This window comes from Triturus cristatus, chromosome 10 (assembly GCF_964204655.1).
Source record: "Triturus cristatus chromosome 10, aTriCri1.1, whole genome shotgun sequence".
In the NCBI taxonomy this organism is placed as follows: Eukaryota; Metazoa; Chordata; class Amphibia; order Caudata; family Salamandridae; genus Triturus; species Triturus cristatus.
This window is the reverse complement of record NC_140593.1, coordinates 1201918951-1201938020: the sequence shown is the minus strand read 5'-3', so window position 1 is coordinate 1201938020 and position 19070 is coordinate 1201918951. Positions and strand designations below refer to the sequence as shown.

The window sequence follows — 19070 nt, the reverse complement described above, 5'->3', positions numbered from 1 at the left end:
AAGGCGACGTCTGGAGATGTGGTGTCGAGCAGGTTCCAGAGCTCTACGGCGTGTCTGTGGACGGAACGGGTGTTGAGCAGGATGCACTTCAGGTGGTTGCTGCTGGGGGTCGGCACGGCGGTTGCGGGCACAGTGCAGGTCCGGATGCAGGTGAACTTGCAGGAGAGGCAGCTGAAGGGTCCGTGGGTGCGTCTCGGGGTGGCTCGGTAGCATCCAGGGATCCGGTCGGTGTTGAGTTCGGTGGTGTTGTAGGTCCGGCGGGTGGGCTGGTGTCTGCGGGGGCCAGGGGTCCGGGCGCTGGGCGCGGGCCAGGCACGGACGGGCGCAGACGGGCTTGCCTTTGGCGTGCCTTCGGCGCGCTTAGGGCGCGCCCGCTGCGCGTCAACGCTGCGCGTTTGCCACTCAGCCATATGTGGAGAGTGGGGGGGGCGGAGCGAGGGAGGAGCAGCTGGGAGGCGGGAGCGGGGCGGCGAATGGGAAGGGTGGCCGAGGGAAGGGGGCGGGGCCGCAGGGGGGCAGCGGCGGGGAGCGGGGAGGTGGCGGGAAACGCGGCAGGGGCTGAGCACCACGAGGGGCAACAGGGGACAAAGGCAACGACCTAAGTATAACTAAATACCACAGGGAGGGAAGACAATCACAGAAATACAGAGCAGAAACAGCACACTAAAGCGGAACGAGAAAACAGGGGGAAAAAAAATTACAATACAAGGCAATACAATACAAGGCAGCGCAAGCAGCAGCGGTCGGGGGCCAGGAGCACAGCTGCAGGCAGCGGCGGCACTCGGGGGCAGCCTGGGCTCACACACGGAGGAGTGAGCGCGGTGCGTGGGGTGACCGGCCCAGAGGGTCAGAGGTCACCCCACGTTATTTAAAAACAAGTCAGCATATAAAATCAATATCAACATTTGAACAATCATTTACATAAATGAAAAAAGGATCTTTACCTCAGTTGAAGTTCATCATGGTGTTGCCTGATGACACTTTAGCTTGAGTCATACGGATACCAGAGTTGTTCATATTTAGTTTTTATCAGTTTCATAAAGCCACTTAATAGGTGACCTTCAGAGCAGTTACAGCAGAGGCTGATGGCCTCTACACATGTTTGGAGGCACACACAATCAAGAACTGGTACTACAAACTTCTTATGTTTGGCTAAAAAGGCCGGTTGGAAGCACATAACGTGGGTAAGAGCTTCATGTCCACGCCAACGGAAATGGCAGGATACATTTTGTCTCCTGTATTTCCACAATTGTGAAATTTCTCCCAGATCAAATAAGTCAAAATGCAGACGAATGTAGTGTATTTTCAAATCACAGGATATGGGAAGCTAATGGAAGGACTGAGGTTGACATGGCTTGTTTCTTGATAGAACTAAACAACGCCAACCTTGTTTTTCAAAGCTAGCTTTATCATCTGTTGTTGATCTGCAGTTTATGATTTTTAGAGCATTGGTACAAGATATCTTGGTCCCAAGTTAGCTGCATTTTAAGCTGTGATGGCAAGGAGGTTACTGCCGTGTGCCTGGGCCTTGCATTTGCACTGATGGCGGTATCAGATTCCTGATTCCTGCCAGAGTGCCTTTTGAGTGGTCTTTGGTCAACCATGCCTCACTCGCTTGGTTTAAGCCAGTAGCGTGACAGTACTTTGGACTAGACACCGTTCCTCTAGCTTGAACTCCAAGCGGGTTTGCTCCTGGCTTGTTGACTGTGGCAGTTGGAAGAGTGATCTGTCGGGGTTGGACTTTGTTTTGCTCAGTCAAGTTGCCCCAGGAATGATCCCAGACCCAGGGCCGTTTCTAGGTGTTTTGCAGCCCTAGGCGAGAATTGAAAAATGCCGCCCCCTCCCTTTTACTACCATCACTCTCTCCCCCAATCATCAAGGCTAGAAGAATTAATCGCTGTTTGATTTCAAATAAAACATTTATCCCCCTTTTGCAGCCCTAGGCGGCCGCCTAGTCTTGCTTAATGGTAGAAACGACCCTGCCCAGACCACAAGTATGTGTTGGGAGGAAACTAGCACTTATAATTTGTAAGAGCGGAGTAATAAATGATCCTGCCAGATTTTAGGATCATTTCTGGAATGCATATTTACAGGAGGGATGTTAGTTTTAGGAGACGTTGTTCGATTCCTGGGCTTAAAAATGTAATCCTAAGGTATTTATATATTGCAGTTCTTTGGAAATTCTTGCCGTGCTGTTTCCACACGCAGTGTGGAATTTTGGCGGCATGAAAAGGTTATTACTTCTGACTTGTCACAGTTGATTTCAAACTTGTTGATGCAGCAATATTCATCCAGGGAGTTAATTGTATTTTTTTGAGCAATGCTGGTTTCATCTAGAACTGCATAGTCTGCATAGTGCATACTGGGCAGAAGCTTGCTGTTTTCTTTCGGGACTGCTTACTTTTGAGGGTTTCTTACAGCTTGCCTTATGTCGGTAATGTATAAATGAATCAACAAGGGGGTCAACACACAGCCTTACTTTAGTACTTGTGATGTACATTCTGTCTGTTGGTGTTGCATTGGCGCCTAAATTAACCTGCATCTGGCTGTTTATATACAGTGATGTCGTCGCCTGCGCAAGAGTTGTGGTTGTGCGCCAGTGGGACAGTTATTTACACAATAGGCTTCTTTTTATGCTACAGTAAAATACCATTTGGAAGTCAATGAAGCAGATAGAAGTTGGCCCTTTTTTGGGTTATATGAATTAATGACAGGGCTACTATGTTGTCAACTGCCCCACAGCCAGGCGCAAAATGAGACTGAAACGAGAACATTACTCTCTGCTCAGCTTCCCGGGCCATTAAGGCTTCTAGTAACGCGCTAGTGTATTGTTTTTAATCTACGTCCAGGAAGACAATCAGTGTATAGTTTCCTGGACCTGCCCTTGCTGCCCGTCTTCAGTATGGCGTGTAGGATTGAACCGTGCCAGGATTCTGGAATGATGCTGTTGGTGAAGTCGTTGTTCAAGTGCATGTTCAAGGAGCCTCACCAGTTGGGTGGAATTTAAAAATGGCTGCCGGAAGGCCCTTTGGACCTGGGGCACCACCCTTTCTACTGGCTTTTATGATTGCAGGTACTTTTTCAGCAGTGACCAAGGGGGTCATGGTCAAGCACCGATCTGTGAGGCGGAGATTGTTGTCGTTGAGACGTGCACATTTGCTTCGGCTGCTTGGTCATTCAAGGGAGAGAGTAATAAACTAGTTTGGTCACTTGCCTCACATGTTAAGCATAGAGGTTTGTCGTAGGTGGTCGACTCGAAAGAATTCACCTTGTTTCCAGCAAGGCTTCCTTGGAAACCATCTTTGTTTTAGTATGTTTCGATTTTTTTGTATGCTTATTTCTTTTCCTTTTCATTATTTTTACTGTTCACAAAGTAAACTATACCATTTCTAGATGCAAAGAATCAGAAACAAAGGGGGGGAAACTGCGATCAAGAAGACAGCTTAGGGAAGAAGCCAAGATCCCAATGCTTTGCACGCTGATCTCTCTAGGTAATTGTCAGATACAATTTTTAAGGGGGAAACGTATCGGGACGTTTCTAGCAAAGGAACCTGCACTGTGATCTCAATCACCACATGCAGAGAAGTTCTGCACCCGAATTGAATCGTCACCGCCACCGCATTTATCAGTATCCAGACTTGTCAAACATCTCTAGCAGCCTCATCCAAATCACGGCAAACACAGACAATCTATGACTCCAGATACACCAAGCACTTCTAGCAGCCTAGTCTGGGTCGCCAAAGACACAGACAATCCATGTATCCAGACACATCAAACACTTCAACACCCCAGCCTGCCCAGGCATCAACCACAACCTGAGGTTGTGCCTGGCAGGGTCCAGCAAGAGGCGCACACAAACGATTGCTGCAGCTCCCAAAGTGCTTCAGACTCTCCACGACTCCGTTTAAAGGACTGTGACAGATTGTTGCACCAGTGTCACAGTGTAGCTTCGGACGGAAGTACAAGTAAAGCACACCAGCATGGAAGATCTTGGCGGTGTACCTGGGAGTGTTTTGTTGGGACACATGCATTGAGGGTGTGTTTGAGCTGGGCAGAGGCATCATATGAAGGAAGAATGGGGACATCTGAGGGTAAGTCAGCTCGATCAAGACAAATAAAAAGCCACTAACACCTAATCTTCACATAGGAAACCAGATAACACCACACACTGTCCACAACCTTATCCAATGTAGCATCTACAACAAAGAACTCGGACAAAACAACAGAAATCAGATTAGCACACAGCTCGTCAGTGGAGAACACAACCATTTACAGGAACAAACCATCAGAGAAGAGCACAACCAGCTACATGTGCAAATCATCAGAGTAGAACACAACCATCTACAGGCACAAACCATCAGAGGAGAACACAGCCAGCTACAGGAGGCACAAAATATCAGAGGAGAACACTGCAATCTACAGGCACAAATTATCAGAGGAGAACACAGCAATCTACAGGCACAAATCATCAGAGAACACAGCCAGCTACAGGAGGCACAAAACATCAGAGGAGAACACAACCAAATACAGGCACAAATCATCAGAGGAGAACACAACCATCTACAGGCACAAACCATCAGAGGAGAACACAGCCAGCTACAGGAGGCACAAAATATCAGAGGAGAACACTGCAATCTACAGGCACAAATTATCAGAGGAGAACACAGCAATATACAGGCACAAATCATCAGAGAACACAGCCAGCTACAGGAGGCACAAAACATCAGAGGAGAACACAACCAAATACAGGCACAAATCATCAGAGGAGAACACAACCATCTACAGGCACAAACCATCAGAGGAGAACACAGCCAGCTACAGGAGGCACAAAATATCAGAGGAGAACACTGCAATCTACAGGCACAAATTATCAGAGGAGAACACAGCAATCTACAGGCACAAATCATCAGAGAACACAGCCAGCTACAGGAGGCACAAAACATCAGAGGAGAACACAACCAAATACAGGCACAAATCATCAGAGGAGAACACAACCATCTACAGGCACAAACCATCAGAGGAGAACACAACCAGCTACAGGAGGCACAAAACATCAGAGGAGAACACAACCAAATACAGGCACAAATCATCAGAGGAGAACACAACCATCTACAGGCACAAACCATCAGAGGAGAACACAACCAGCTACAGGAGGCACAAAATATCAGAGGAGAACACTGCAATCTACAGGCACAAACCATCAGAGGAGAACACAGCCAGCTACAGGAGGCACAAAATATCAGCGGAGAACACAGCAATCTACAGGCACAAACCATCAGTAGAGAACACAGCCAGCTACAGGAGGCACAAAATATCAGAGGAGAACACAGCAATCTACAGGCACAAACCATCAGTAGAGAACACAGCCAGCTACAGGAGGCACAAAATATCAGAGGAGAACACAGCAATCTACAGGCACAAATCATCAGTGGAGAACACAGCCAGCTACAGGAGGCACAAAATATCAGAGGAGAACACAGCAATCTACAGGCACAAACCATCAGAGGAGAACACAGCCAGCTACAGGAGGCACAAAATATCAGAGGAGAACACAGCAATCTACAGGCACAAACCATCAGTGGAGAACACAGCCAGCTACAGGAGGCACAAAATATCAGAGGAGAACACAGCAATCTACAGGCACAAATCATCAGTGGAGAACACAGCCAGCTACAGGAGGCACAAAATATCAGAGGAGAACACAGCAATCTACAGGCACAAACCATCAGAGGAGAACACAGCCAGCTACAGGAGGCACAAAATATCAGAGGAGAACACAGCAATCTACAGGCACAAACCATCAGTGGAGAACACAGCCAGCTACAGGAGGCACAAAATATCAGAGGAGAACACAGCAATCTACAGGCACAAATCATCAGAGGAGAACACAACCAGCTACAGGAGGCACAAAACATCAGAGGAGAACACAACGAAATACAGGCACAAATCATCAGAGGAGAACATAACCATCCTCCACGGGAACAGCAAGTTTCTCCCAACCACAAGCAAAGAGAAGCATCCACAGACCAGTACCACAGACATATTGTTATCTGCTCAGACACATTTTTGGACACTTCAAATGTCAAATTTGGATACTATGGATGTCAATATATTAATAGTTGTGATTAACTTGTTGCTGCCCCTTGATCTGAATTTCAAGTCCCAAATATGTGCACTCCAAGTCCTTCCCATTGAAGCTGATTGTCTGCAGAGAAAAGCAGCATGAATTCTGGACACAAAGGAAGGGATGAACAAAGGAAAGAATGGAAAGTAACAAACCCATGTATTGTGAAAAAAGAAACCTGGAGAGTGCATAAGAGAAACAAACAGAAGAAAAAATATAATTAAAAAAACACTGAAAAAAATAAATTGCATGTATGAGGAACTATGGCTTGCACGTGGTATGGATGGACACATCACCTAGGGATGAATGTGGAGTCACGAATGATCGAAGGTTTGATTGCGGTAGTATGCTTTTGTGGGCTGAAGCATTTGCACATATTTTTTCTAAAAGTGTTTTTTTTTTTCATTTTAGATTGCATTTATATCAAGGCCACCTTGTTTTCCTCCCCCTTTCCTTGTTTTTATCATTGGGTGTTTTGTATTTTCCATCTGTGTGTGCTCTGAAGAAGGTGAGTGGTCTGTTGATCACTAACACCGAAACGTGCGTCTGCACCAAAACCTAAGCCTGGGGACATCTACCAAGAATTGAATCTGTATTACGTGTTTATTATATAAACTTGAAAAGAAGAAAAAGCTAAATGCATATAAGTATTGTAAACATTGTCATGTGAGCTATATTACAGATGTACTCGGACAGTGCATTTATGAGCCTTTTTCTGCATTTAAGATCATTGACTGTAGGATGTTCCATTTGAGGGAGTTATGCATGTTTTATTTTAACGGTATGAGTGAAAAGGTGTGAATGGTACTTTTTAGGATGAGTGTTTTAAATTACATGTATGTGATAGGTGAGAGGTATACAAATATGTTTTTTTTGTTGAAACTGTGTGTGACTAAACATCTGCCTTAATTTCGCTATATGGATGAAAGAAGAAAATATGGAAACATTAAAGATTTATCATAAAACATTTAATTATTGGAAATATTGACTTATGTACAATTGAGTATCTGTTTGTGTGGCCTGTATATGCACTTGACTCTCCTTTAGAGCATAATTTGGAGGTGGGTTTTCTTGTTATAGTATCTGCACTTTCTACAGTTACAAAGCCAAGAAATGCACTCCATTCACGTACTGTTCACCGAATGTCTTCCTATCTGTGTATATTCACATAATGCTTTCCCTTCATTTACTGTGAGCAGAATGCGTTCCCTTCAGTTACTGTGAGCAGAATGCTTTCCCTTCAGTTACTGTGAGCAGAATGCTTTCCCTTCAGTTACTGTGAGCAGAATGCTTTCCCTTCAGTTACTGTGATGAGAATGCTTTCCATTCAGTTACTGTGATGAGAATGCTTTCCATTCAGTTACTGTGAGCAGAATGCTTTCCCTTCAGTTACTGTGATGAGAATGCTTTCCATTCAGTTACTGTGAGCAGAATGCTTTCCATTCAGTTACTGTGAGCAGAATGCTTTCCCTTCAGTTACTGTGATGAGAATGCTTTCCATTCAGTTACTGTGAGCAGAATGCTTTCCATTCAGTTACTGTGAGCAGAATGCTTTCCCTTCAGTTACTGTGATGAGAATGCTTTCCATTCAGTTACTGTGAGCAGAATGCTTTCCATTCAGTTACTGTGAGCAGAATGCTTTCCCTTCAGTTACTGTGATGAGAATGCTTTCCATTCAGTTACTGTGATGAGAATGCTTTCCATTCAGTTACTGTGAGCAGAATGCTTTCCCTTCAGTTACTGTGATCAGAACGCTTTCCATTCAGTTACTGTGAGCAGAACGCTTTCCATTCAGTTACTGTGAGCAGAATGCTTTCCCTTCAGTTACTGTGATGAGAATGCTTTCCCTTCAGTTACTGTGAGCAGAATGCTTTCCCTTCAGTTACTGTGATGAGAATGCTTTCCCTTCAGTTACTGTGAGCAGAATGCTTTCCATTCAGTTACTGTGAGCAGAATGCTTTCCCTTCAGTTACTGTGATGAGAATGCTTTCCCTTCAGTTACTGTGAGCAGAATGCTTTCCATTCAGTTACTGTGATGAGAATGCTTTCCCTTCAGTTACGGTGATGAGAATGCTTTCCCTTCAGTTACTGTGATGAGAATGCTTTCCATTCAGTTACTGTGAGCAGAATGGTTTCCCTTCAGTTACTGTGATGAGAATGCTTTCCCTTCAGTTACTGAGAGCAGAATGCTTTCCATTCAGTTACTGTGAGCAGAATGTTTTCCCTTCAGTTACTGTGATGAGAATGCTTTCCATTCAGTTACTGTGATGAGAATGCTTTCCATTCAGTTACTGTGCGCAGAATGCTTTCCATTCAGTTACTGTGAGCAGAATGCTTTCCCTTCAGTTACTGTGAGCAGAATGCTTTCCATTCAGTTACTGTGATGAGAATGCTTTCCATTCAGTTACTGTGCGCAGAATGCTTTCCATTCTGTTACTGTGATGAGAATGCTTTCCATTCAGTTACTGTGCGCAGAATGCTTTCCATTCAGTTACTGTGAGCAGAATGCTTTCCCTTCAGTTACTGTGAGCAGAATGCTTTCCCTTCAGTTACTGTGAGCAGAATGCTTTCCATTCAGTTACTGTGATGAGAATGCTTTCCATTCAGTTACTGTGAGCAGAATGCTTTCCATTCAGTTACTGTGATGAGAATGCTTTCCATTCAGTTACTGTGCGCAGAATGCTTTCCCTTCAGTTACTGTGAGCAGAATGCTTTCCATTCAGTTACTGTGATGAGAATGCTTTCCATTCAGTTACTGTGCGCAGAATGCTTTCCATTCAGTTACTGTGATGAGAATGCTTTCCATTCAGTTACTGTGATGAGAATGCTTTCCATTCAGTTACTGTGCGCAGAATGCTTTCCATTCAGTTACTGTGAGCAGAATGCTTTCCCTTCAGTTACTGTGAGCAGAATGCTTTCCATTCAGTTACTGTGATGAGAATGCTTTCCATTCAGTTACTGTGCGCAGAATGCTTTCCATTCAGTTACTGTGAGCAGAATGCTTTCCCTTCAGTTACTGTGAGCAGAATGCTTTCCATTCAGTTACTGTGATGAGAATGCTTTCCATTCAGTTACTGTGCGCAGAATGCTTTCCATTCAGTTACTGTGATGAGAATGCTTTCCATTCAGTTACTGTGCGCAGAATGCTTTCCATTCAGTTACTGTGAGCAGAATGCTTTCCCTTCAGTTACTGTGAGCAGAATGCTTTCCCTTCAGTTACTGTGAGCAGAATGCTTTCCATTCAGTTACTGTGATGAGAATGCTTTCCATTCAGTTACTGTGAGCAGAATGCTTTCCATTCAGTTACTGTGATGAGAATGCTTTCCATTCAGTTACTGTGCGCAGAATGCTTTCCCTTCAGTTACTGTGAGCAGAATGCTTTCTATTCAATTGCTGTTCCAAATAATGTTTTCCTTCAGTTGCTATGCACACAATCATCCTTTAATTACTGTGCATTGAAATCTTTTCCCTAGTTACTGCGACATAAAACCTTTTCCTTCAGTTACCTTGCACACAATGATTCCTTCAGTTACTGCGCACAGAAATCCTTCACTCAGTTACTGTGCTAAGGAACACTCACTTTCTGTTACTGTGTACGCAGGGATTTCCCTTCAGTTGTTAGGACAGAAAGCTCTCCCATCAGTTACTGTGCACAGAATGTTTACGTACAGCTGCTGTGCCCTAGAATGCTTTCATTTCAGTTCCTGTGCAGGTAATGATTATCTTCAATTACTGTGCACATAAATCCTTGACTCGGTTACTGTGCAAACCAAAGCGTTGTGTGCACAGTGAATTCCTTTCAATTGCTGTACCCAGAAATCCTTTACTCAATTGTTGTCATAGAATGGTTTCCTTCAGTTACTGGGCACAGAATGCTTTCCATCAGTTACTGTGCACAGAGTGCTTTCCTTTAGTTACTGTGCACAAAATAATGTCCTTCAGTTACTGTGCACAGAACAATTTCTTTCAGTTAATGTGCACATTGATTCCCTAAATGTACTGTGCACATAATGCTTTCCTTCAGTTACTATGCACATTGATTTCCCTAAATGTACTGTGCACATAATGCTTTCCTTCAGGTACTATGCACATTGATTTCCCTAAATGTACTGTGCATGGAATAAGTGCACAGACACTTGACTTCAGTTACTGGGCACAGAATGCTTTCCTTCAGTTACCGCGCACAGATACTTTCTTCAGTTACTATGCGCAGACCGCTTTCCTTTAGTTACTATGCACCAAATCATTTCCTTCAGTTACTGTGCACAGAACAATTTCCTTCAGTTAATGTGCATATTGATTTCCCTAAATGTACAGTGCACATAATGCTTTTCTTTAGTTATTGTGCACTAATTGCTTTCCTTCAGGTACTGTGCACATTGATTTCCCTAAATGTACTGTGCACATATACTTTCCTTCAGTTACTCTGCACAGACACTTGACTTCAATTACTGGGCACAGAATGCTTTCTTTCAGTTACTGGGCACAGAATGCTTTCTTTCAGTTACTGGGCACAGAATGCTTTCTTTCAGTTACTGGGCACAGAATGCTTTCTTTCAGTTACTGGGCACAGAATGCTTTCTTTCAGTTACTGGGCACAGAATGCTTTCTTTCAGTTACTGGGCACAGAATGCTTTCTTTCAGTTACTGGGCACAGAATGCTTTCTTTCAGTTACTGTGCACAGAATGCTTTCTTTCAGTTACTGGACACAGAATGCTTTCTTTCAATTACTGTGCACAGACACTTGACTTCAATTACTGGGCACAGAATGCTTTCTTTCAGTTACTGGGCACAGAATGCTTTCTTTCAGTTACTGTGCACAGAATGCTTTCTTTCAGTTACTGGACACAGAATGCTTTCTTTCAGTTACTGTGCACAGAATGCTTTCTTTTAGTTACTGTGCACAGACACTTGACTTCAATTACTGGGCACAGAATGCTTTCTTTCAGTTACTGTGCACAGAATGCTTTCTTTCAGTTACTGGGCACAGAATGCTTTCTTTCAGTTACTGGGCACAGAATGCTTTCTTTCAGTTACTGTGCACAGAATGCTTTCTTTCAGTTACTGTGCACAGACACTTGACTTCAATTACTGGGCACAGAATGCTTTCTTTCAGTTACTGTGCACAGAATGCTTTCTTTCAGTTACTGTGCACAGAATGCTTTCTTTCAGTCACTGTGCACAGACACTTGACTTCAATTACTGGGCACAGAATGCTTTCTTTCAATTACTGGGCACAGAATGCTTTCTTTCAATTACTGGGCACAGAATGCTTTCTTTCAATTACTGGGCACAGAATGCTTTCTTTCAGTTACTGTGCACAGAATGCTTTCTTTTAGTTACTGTGCACAGACACTTGACTTCAATTACTGGACACAGAATGCTTTCTTTCAGTTACTGGGCACAGAATGCTTTCTTTCAGTTACTGGGCACAGAATGCTTTCTTTCAGTTACTGTGCACAGAATGGTTTCTTTCAGTTACTCTGCACAGACACTTGACTTCAATTACTGGGCACAGAATGCTTTCCTGCAGTTGCTATGCACAGAATGCTTTCCTGCAGTTACTGGGCACAGAATGCTTTCCTGCAGTTGCTATGCACAGAATACATTCTTTCGCGGGGGCTTATTGTACCTGAAGGGGCCATCGAGGGCGATGAAGGGCCTTGTCCTTGGACCTTCTGTAACCCTTACTCCTGCGGCCACACAGCGGAAAAGACCACAAGGGCTTCAGACAAGAGAAGGGGCTCAGCTTCCGGGTGTCTTCCATGATGCAAAACATGGCGGCCATTTTATTCCTGCACAATTGTTTACAATTAGCAAAGTGCCGGCTTCTGCTCTAAGCCTAGTCTGGGCAGGACAGGCACCTTGTTCAGACCAGTCCTTGCCATAGCTGGCCCTTCTTCAGAAATTCGCACCCACCTATTTACTTTACAATGATCAGCTATTTACCTCCCTTCAATGCTTTCCACCAGTGCAAAGTACTTAAGTGGGAAATGTAAAATGGGGCTTTATGTTCACATCAAAAGCCCTCTGTACTCACTTTGAAGGAGGGGGCGCTGTCCGCCTTGTAACTCAGGTGCATATTCCAGATAAAAGGGTTTCTAAGGGGGCACTTGCTGCCATTTTGGGTTTTCTTTTAAATCGACTGAACTGTTATGGAAACAAGTCAGCTACCCATAGGATTCAGTGTCCTGAAATCCATGCGCCACAAACAGATCCAGTAGAAACCATTTGCAACTGGTGGATTTGAATTGCCACTAGAGAATGGGGTCCCTATTATAAATGAATATGTTACAAAGGATGAAAATGCAGTCTTGCTAGAGAGGAACATGTCACATAAATCGGTATATCAGCATTGGCTTCCCCCCACCAGCGGCAGGACTGGCTAGCGGTGGCGGTGGCCTGGGATCACGCGTGTAAGGCGAGGCTGCAGGTTCCTTACCTTGGAAGAACTCGGAGGCCAGAGGGAAGTTCCCTCCTGGGAGGGAGCAGTTGGATGGCTTGGCCATGGTCTCGCCTTCATGGGTCGCTCTGGCCTGACCCCAGCTCTCTGATGACCTTTCTTATCTGCGCCCCAACATTTCACCCGGGAGCCTCCCTTGGATTTGCACCCGACGCCTAGCCTCCTCCGTTCTCCTCCATTTCCTCTTCCTTCCTTTTTCCTGGGACTCTTCTCCTCCCACCTACACTTCTCTGTTGTCCTTTCCTTTTCGTTCTTGTCTTCTTATCTTCCTCCTCCACGTGCTTTGCCTCCCACAAGGTTCTCCTTGTCACCGGATCGCAGTCAGAACGCGTCCCTCCATCGCCCTGATTGAAGAGGCATTCCCTGGTCCACCTCTTCTCCCCTCGTTCTCTCCCGCCCTCCCTCTGTACGCTTCTCTCCCTCGTTTCTTCTGTACCCCTGCAGCCTCTCGGCTCCCTCTCCCCTTGGAAACGAAGCAGATAGAGTCTTCCCAGCCCGGCACTCCCTTCCGCCCCCACCAGAGCGGCTGATGGTGGTGGAGTCCAGGTGCCCTTCCTAATAGCTCATTAATCATTGACCGGACCAGGTGTGAACGTCGAGGTGAGGGGTCCAAGTCCATCCTCACTCAGGGACTGTAGGTGACAATGACTGCTGCGTACAATGGAGGCTGTGTCAGGCAGAAGACCTAACCCGGTGAGCAAAACGGAGGCTGCAGCAGGAAGAAGGAGGCCTGCCTCGTGCACTCACGGGAGGCTGCAGCAGGTGGAAGGCCTGCATCGTGCACTCACAGGAGGCTGCAGCAGGAAGACGGCCTGCCTCGTGCACTCACGGGAGGCTGCAGCACGAGGAAGCCCTGCCTCTTGCACTCACAGGAGGCTGCAGCAGGAAGACGGCCTGCCTCGTGCACTCACAGGAGGCTGCAGCAAGAAGGCCTGTCTCGTGCACTAACAAGAGGCTGCCCTAGGAAGAAGGTCTGCCTCGTGCACTCACGGGAGGCTGCAACAGGTGGAAGGCCTGCCTCGTGCACTCACAGGAGGCTGCATCCGGAAGCAGACCTGCATTGTGCACTCACAGGAGGCTGCACCAGGAAGAAGGCCTGCCTTGTGCACTCACAGGAGGCTGCATCCGGAAGAAGGCCTGCCTAGTGCACTCACAGGAGGCTACAGCAGGTGGAAGGCCTGCCTCGTGCACTCACAGGAGACTGCACCAGGAAGAAGGCCTGCCTCGAGCACTCACAGAAGGCTCTTCCAGGAAGAAGACCTGCCTCGTGCACTCACAGGCGGCTGCAACAGGAGGGAGGCCTGCCTCGTGCACTCACAGGAGGCTACACCAGGAAGAAGGCCGGACTCGTGCACTCACAGGAGGCTGCAGCAGGAGGACGGCCTGCCTCGTGCACTCACAGGAGGCTGCAGCAGGTGGAAGGCCTTGCTCGTGCACTCACAGGAGGCTGCACCAGGAAGAAGGCCTGACTCGTGCACTCACAGGAGACTGCACCAGGAAGAAGGCCTGACTCGTGCACTCACAGGAGGCTGCAGCAGGTGGAAGGCCTGCCTCGTGCACTCACAGGAGGCTGCACCAGGAAGAAGGCCTGACTCGTGCACTCAAAGGAGGCTGCAGCAGAAAGAAGGCCTGCCTCGTGCACTCACAGGAGGCTGCATTCGGAAGAAGGCCTGCCTCGTGCACTCACAGGAGGCTGCAGCAGGTGGAAGGCCTGCCTCATGCACTCACAGGAGGCTGCATCAGGAAGAAGGCCTGCCTCATACACTCACAGGAGGCTGCATCAGGAAGAAGACCTGCCTCGTGCACTCACAGGAAACTGCACTAGGAAGAAGGTCTGCATCGTGCACTCACGGGAGGCTGCATCAGAAAGAAGGCTTGCCTCGTGCACTCACAGGAGGCTGCAGCAGGTGGAAGGCCTGCCTCGTGACCTCACGGGAGGCTGCATCAGAAAGAAGGCTTGCCTCGTGCACTCACAGGAGGCTGCAGCAGGAAGACGGCCTGCCTCGTGCACTCACAGGAGGCTGCATCCGGAAGAAGGCCTGCCTCGTGCACTCACAGGAGGCTGCATCAGGAAGAAGCCCTGCCTCGTGCCCTCACGGGAGGCTGCAGCAGGAGGAAGCCCTGCCTCTTGCATTCACAGGAGGCTGCAGCAGGAAGACGGCCTGCCTCGTGCCCTCACGGGAGGCTGCAGCAGGTGGAAGCCCTGCCTCTTGCACTCACAGGAGGCTGCAGCAGGAAGACGGCCTGCCTCGTGCACTCACAGGAGGCTGCAGCAGGAGGAAGGCCTGTCTCATGCACTCAGTGGAGGCTGTAGCAGGAGGACGGCCTGCCTCGTGCACTCACAGAAGGCTGCAGCAGGTGGAAGCCCTGCCTCGTGCACTCACAGGAGGCTGCACTCACAGGAGGCTGCACCAGGAAGAAGGCCTGACTCGTGCACTCACAGGAGGCTGCACCAGGAAGAAGGCCTGACTTGTGTACTCACAGGAGGCTGCAGCAGGTGGAAGGCCTGCCTCGTGCACTCACAGGAGGCTGCAGCAGGAGGAAGGCCTGCCTCGTGCACTCACAGGAGGCTGCAGCAGGAAGAAGGCCTGCCTCGTGCACTCACAGGAGGCTGCATCATGAAGAAGACCTGCATTGTGCACTCACAGGAGGCTGCACCAGGAAGAAGGCTTGCCTTGTGCACTCACAGGAGGCTGCATCCGGAAGAAGGCCTGCCTCGTGCACTCACAGGAGGCTGCACAGGAAGAAGGCCTCCCTCGTGCACTCAAAGTAGGCTGCACCAGGAAGAAGCCCTGCCTCGTGCACTCACAGGAGGCTGCACAAGAAGAAGGCCTGCCTCGTGCACTCAAAGTAGGCTGCACCAGGAAGAAGGCCTGCCTCGTGCACTCACTGGAGGCTGCAGCAGGAAGAAGGTCTGCCTCGTGCACTCACTAGAGGCTGCTGCAGGTGGAAGGCCTGCCTCGGGAACTCACAAGAGGCTGCAGCAAGAAGGCCTGCCTCGTGCACTCACAGTAGGCTGCACCTGGAAGAAGGTCTGCCGCGTGCACTCACAGGAGGCTGCGGCAGGTGGAAGGCCTGCCTCGTGCACTCACAGGAGGCTGCAGCAGGTGGAAGGCCTGCCTCGTGCACTCACAGCAGCAGGTGGAAGGCCTGCCTCGTGCACTCACAGGAGGCTGCATAAAGAAGGCCTGTCTCATGCACTCAGTGGAGACTGCATCAGAAAGAAGGACTGCTTTGTGCACTCACAGGAGGCTGCATCAGGAAGAAGGCATAGCTCTGCGCATACAATGGAGGCTGCACCAGGAAGACTGGCCTCGTGCACTCAATGGAGGCTGCACTGGATAGGCCTGCCTTGTGCACTCAACGGAGGCTGCATAAGGATAAAGGTTTAACACCCACAAAGGATGCTGCATCAGGAAAATGCCTACAGTGGAGGCTGTGTCAGACACACAACCTAACCCGGTGCACATAATGGAGGCTGGATCAGGAAGGCCTGCTTCGTGCACTCACAGGAGGCTGCAGCAGAAAGGCGTATACTCAATGGAGGCTGCATCAAGAAGGCCTGCCTCGTGCACTTAATAGAGGCTGCATCACGAAGAAGATCTGTCTGTTTCACTCAGTGGAGGCAGCATCAGGATGGCCTGTCTCGTGCACTCACAGAAGGCTCTTCCAGGAAGGCCTGCTCAGTGCACTCAATGGCGGCTGTATTGGATAAAGGACTAACACACGCAAAAAAGGCTGCATCAGGAAGAAGGCCTAGCTCTGTCTATAGAATGGAGGCTATTTCAGACACACAACCTAAACCGGTGCAAGCAATGAAGGCTGCATCAGGAAGGCCTGCCTTGTGCACTCACAGGAGGCTGCATCAGGAAGAAGACCTGCCTCGTGCACTCACAGGAGGCTGCACTAGGAAGAAGGTCTGCATCATGCACTCAGGAGCCTGTCTCAGGAAGAAGGCCTGTCTCGTGCACTCACAGGAGGCTGCAGCAGGTGGAAGGCCTGCCTCGTGCACTCACAGGAGGCTGCATCAGGAAGAAGGCCTGCCTCGGGCACTCACAGGAGGCTGCACCAGGAAGAAGTCCTGCCTCGTGCACTCAAAGGAGGCTGCATCCGGAAAAAGGCCTGCCTCGTGCACTCACAGGAGGCTGCAGCAGGAAGAAGGCCTGCCTCGTGCACTCACAGGAGGCTGCACAGGAAGAAGGCCTCCCTCGTGCACTCAAAGTAGGCTGCACCAGGAAGAAGCCCTGCCTCGTGCCGTCACCGGAGGCTGCAGCAGGTGGAAGGCCTGCCTCGTGCACTCACAAGAGGCTGCAGCAAGAAGGCCTGTCTCGTGCACTAACAGGAGGCTGCCCTAGGAAGAAGGTCTGCCTCGTGCACTCACAGGAGGCTGCAGCAGGTGGAAGGCCTGCCTCGTGCACTCACAGGAGGCTGCATCAGGAAGAGGGCCTGCCTCGTGCCCTCACAGCAGCAGGTGGAATGCCTGCCTTGTGCACTCACAGGAGGCTGCACCAGGTGGAAGGCCTGCCTCGTGCACTCACAGCAGCAGGTGGAAGGCCTGCCTCGTGCACTCACAGGAGGCGGCATCAGGAAGGCCTGTCTCATACACTCAGTGGAGGCTGCATCAGGAAGAAGGCCTGCCTCGTGCACTCAAAGTAGGCTGCACCAGGAAGAAGGCCTGCCTCGTGCACTCACTGGAGGCTGCAGCAGGAAGAAGGTCTGCCTCATGCACTCACTGGAGGCTGCTGCAGGTGGAAGGCCTGCCTCGGGATCTCACAAGAGGCTGCAGCAAGAAGGCCTGCCTCGTGCACTCACAGTAGGCTGCACCTGGAAGAAGGTCTGCCGCGTGCACTCACAGGAGGCTGCGGCAGGTGGAAGGCCTGCCTCGTGCACTCACAGGAGGCTGCAGCAGGTGGAAGGCCTGCCTCGTGCACTCACAGCAGCAGGTGGAAGGCCTGCCTCGTGCACTCACAGGAGGCTGCATAAGGAAGGCCTGTCTCATGCACTCAGTGGAGGCTGCATCAGGAAGAAGGACTGCTTTGTGCACTCACAGGAGGCTGCATCAGGAAGAAGGCATAGCTCTGCGCATACAATGGAGGCTGCACCAGGAAGACTGGCCTCGTGCACTCAATGGAGGCTGCACTGGATAGGCCTGCCTTGTGCACTCAACGGAGGCTGCATAAGGATAAAGGTTTAACACCCACAAAGGATGCTGCATCAGGAAAATGCCTACAGTGGAGGCTGTGTCAGACACACAACCTAACCCGGTGCACACAATGGAGGCTGGATCAGGAAGGCCTGCTTCGTGCACTCACAGGAGGCTGCAGCAGAAAGGCGTATACTCAATGGAGGCTGCATCAAGAAGGCCTGCCTCGTGCACCTAATAGAGGCTGCATCACGAAGAAGATCTGTCTGTTTCACTCAGTGGAGGCAGCATCAGGATGGCCTGTTTCGTGCACTCACAGAAGGCTCTTCCAGGAAGGCCTGCTCAGTGCACTCAATGGCGGCTGTATTGGATAAAGGACTAACACACGCAAAAAAGGCTGCATCAGGAAGAAGGCCTAGCTCTGTCTATAGAATGGAGGATATTTCAGACACACAACCTAAACCGGTGCAAGCAATGAAGGCTGCATCAGGAAGGCCTGCCTTGTGCACTCACAGGAGGCTGCATCAGGAAGAAGACCTGCCTCGTGCACTCACAGGAGGCTGCACTAGGAAGAAGGTCTGCATCATGCACTCAGGAGGCTGTCTCAGGAAGAAGGCCTGTCTCGTGCACTCACAGGAGGCTGCAGCAGGTGGAAGGCCTGCCTCGTGCACTCACAGGAGGCTGCATCAGGAAGAAAACCTGCCTCGGGCACTCACATGAGGCTGCACCAGGAAGAAGTCCTGCCTCGTGCACTCAAAGGAGGCTGCATCCGGAAGAAGGCCTGCCTCGTGCACTCACAGGAGGCTGCAGCAGGAAGAAGGCCTGCCTTGTGCACTCACAGGAGGCTGCATCCGGAAGAAGGCATGCCTCATGCACTCACAGGAGGCTGCACTGGGAATAAGGCCTGCCTCGTGCACTCACAGGAGGCTGCACCAGGAAGAAGGCCTGCCTCGACACTCACAGGAGGCTGCACCAGGAAGAAGGCCTGCCTTGTGCACTCACAGGAGGCTGCATCTGGAAGAAGGCTTGCCTCGTGCACTCATGCATCAGGAAGGCGGCCTGCCTCGTGCACTCACAGGAGGCTGCACCGGGAATAAGGCCTGCCTCGTGCACTCACAGCAGGCTGCAGCAGGAAGAAGGCCTGCCTTGACACTCACAGGAGGCTGCACCAGGAAGAAGGCCTGCATCGTGCACTCACATGAGGCTGCACCAGGAAGAAGGCCTGCCTCGACACTCATAGGAGGCTGCACCAGGAAGAAGGCCTGCCTTGTGCACTCACAGGAGGCTGCATCTGGAAGAAGGCCTGCCTCGTGCACTCACAGGAGGCTGCATCAGGAAG

At 49.4% G+C, this 19070-nt stretch overlaps 1 protein-coding gene across 2 annotated transcripts in view; it reads right to left on the bottom strand.

Annotated features, from left to right (window-relative positions):
- The window catches only part of LOC146797053 (organic solute transporter subunit alpha-like), a 165555-nt gene extending 152448 nt beyond the window's left edge, over positions 1 to 13107 (bottom strand). Inside the window, exon 1 of one of the 2 annotated variants that reach the window (XR_014969678.1) lies at positions 12568 to 13107. Coding sequence is in view for 1 of the 2 variants with exons in the window: in XM_085629664.1 (XP_085485790.1) it covers positions 12568 to 12634 (67 nt within the window). In the remaining variant the exon portion in view is untranslated. The remainder of the gene's footprint in view (positions 1 to 12567) is intronic. The other variant, XM_085629664.1, reaches the window with a different exon arrangement.
- Positions 13108 to 19070: the final 5963 nt, after the last annotated feature.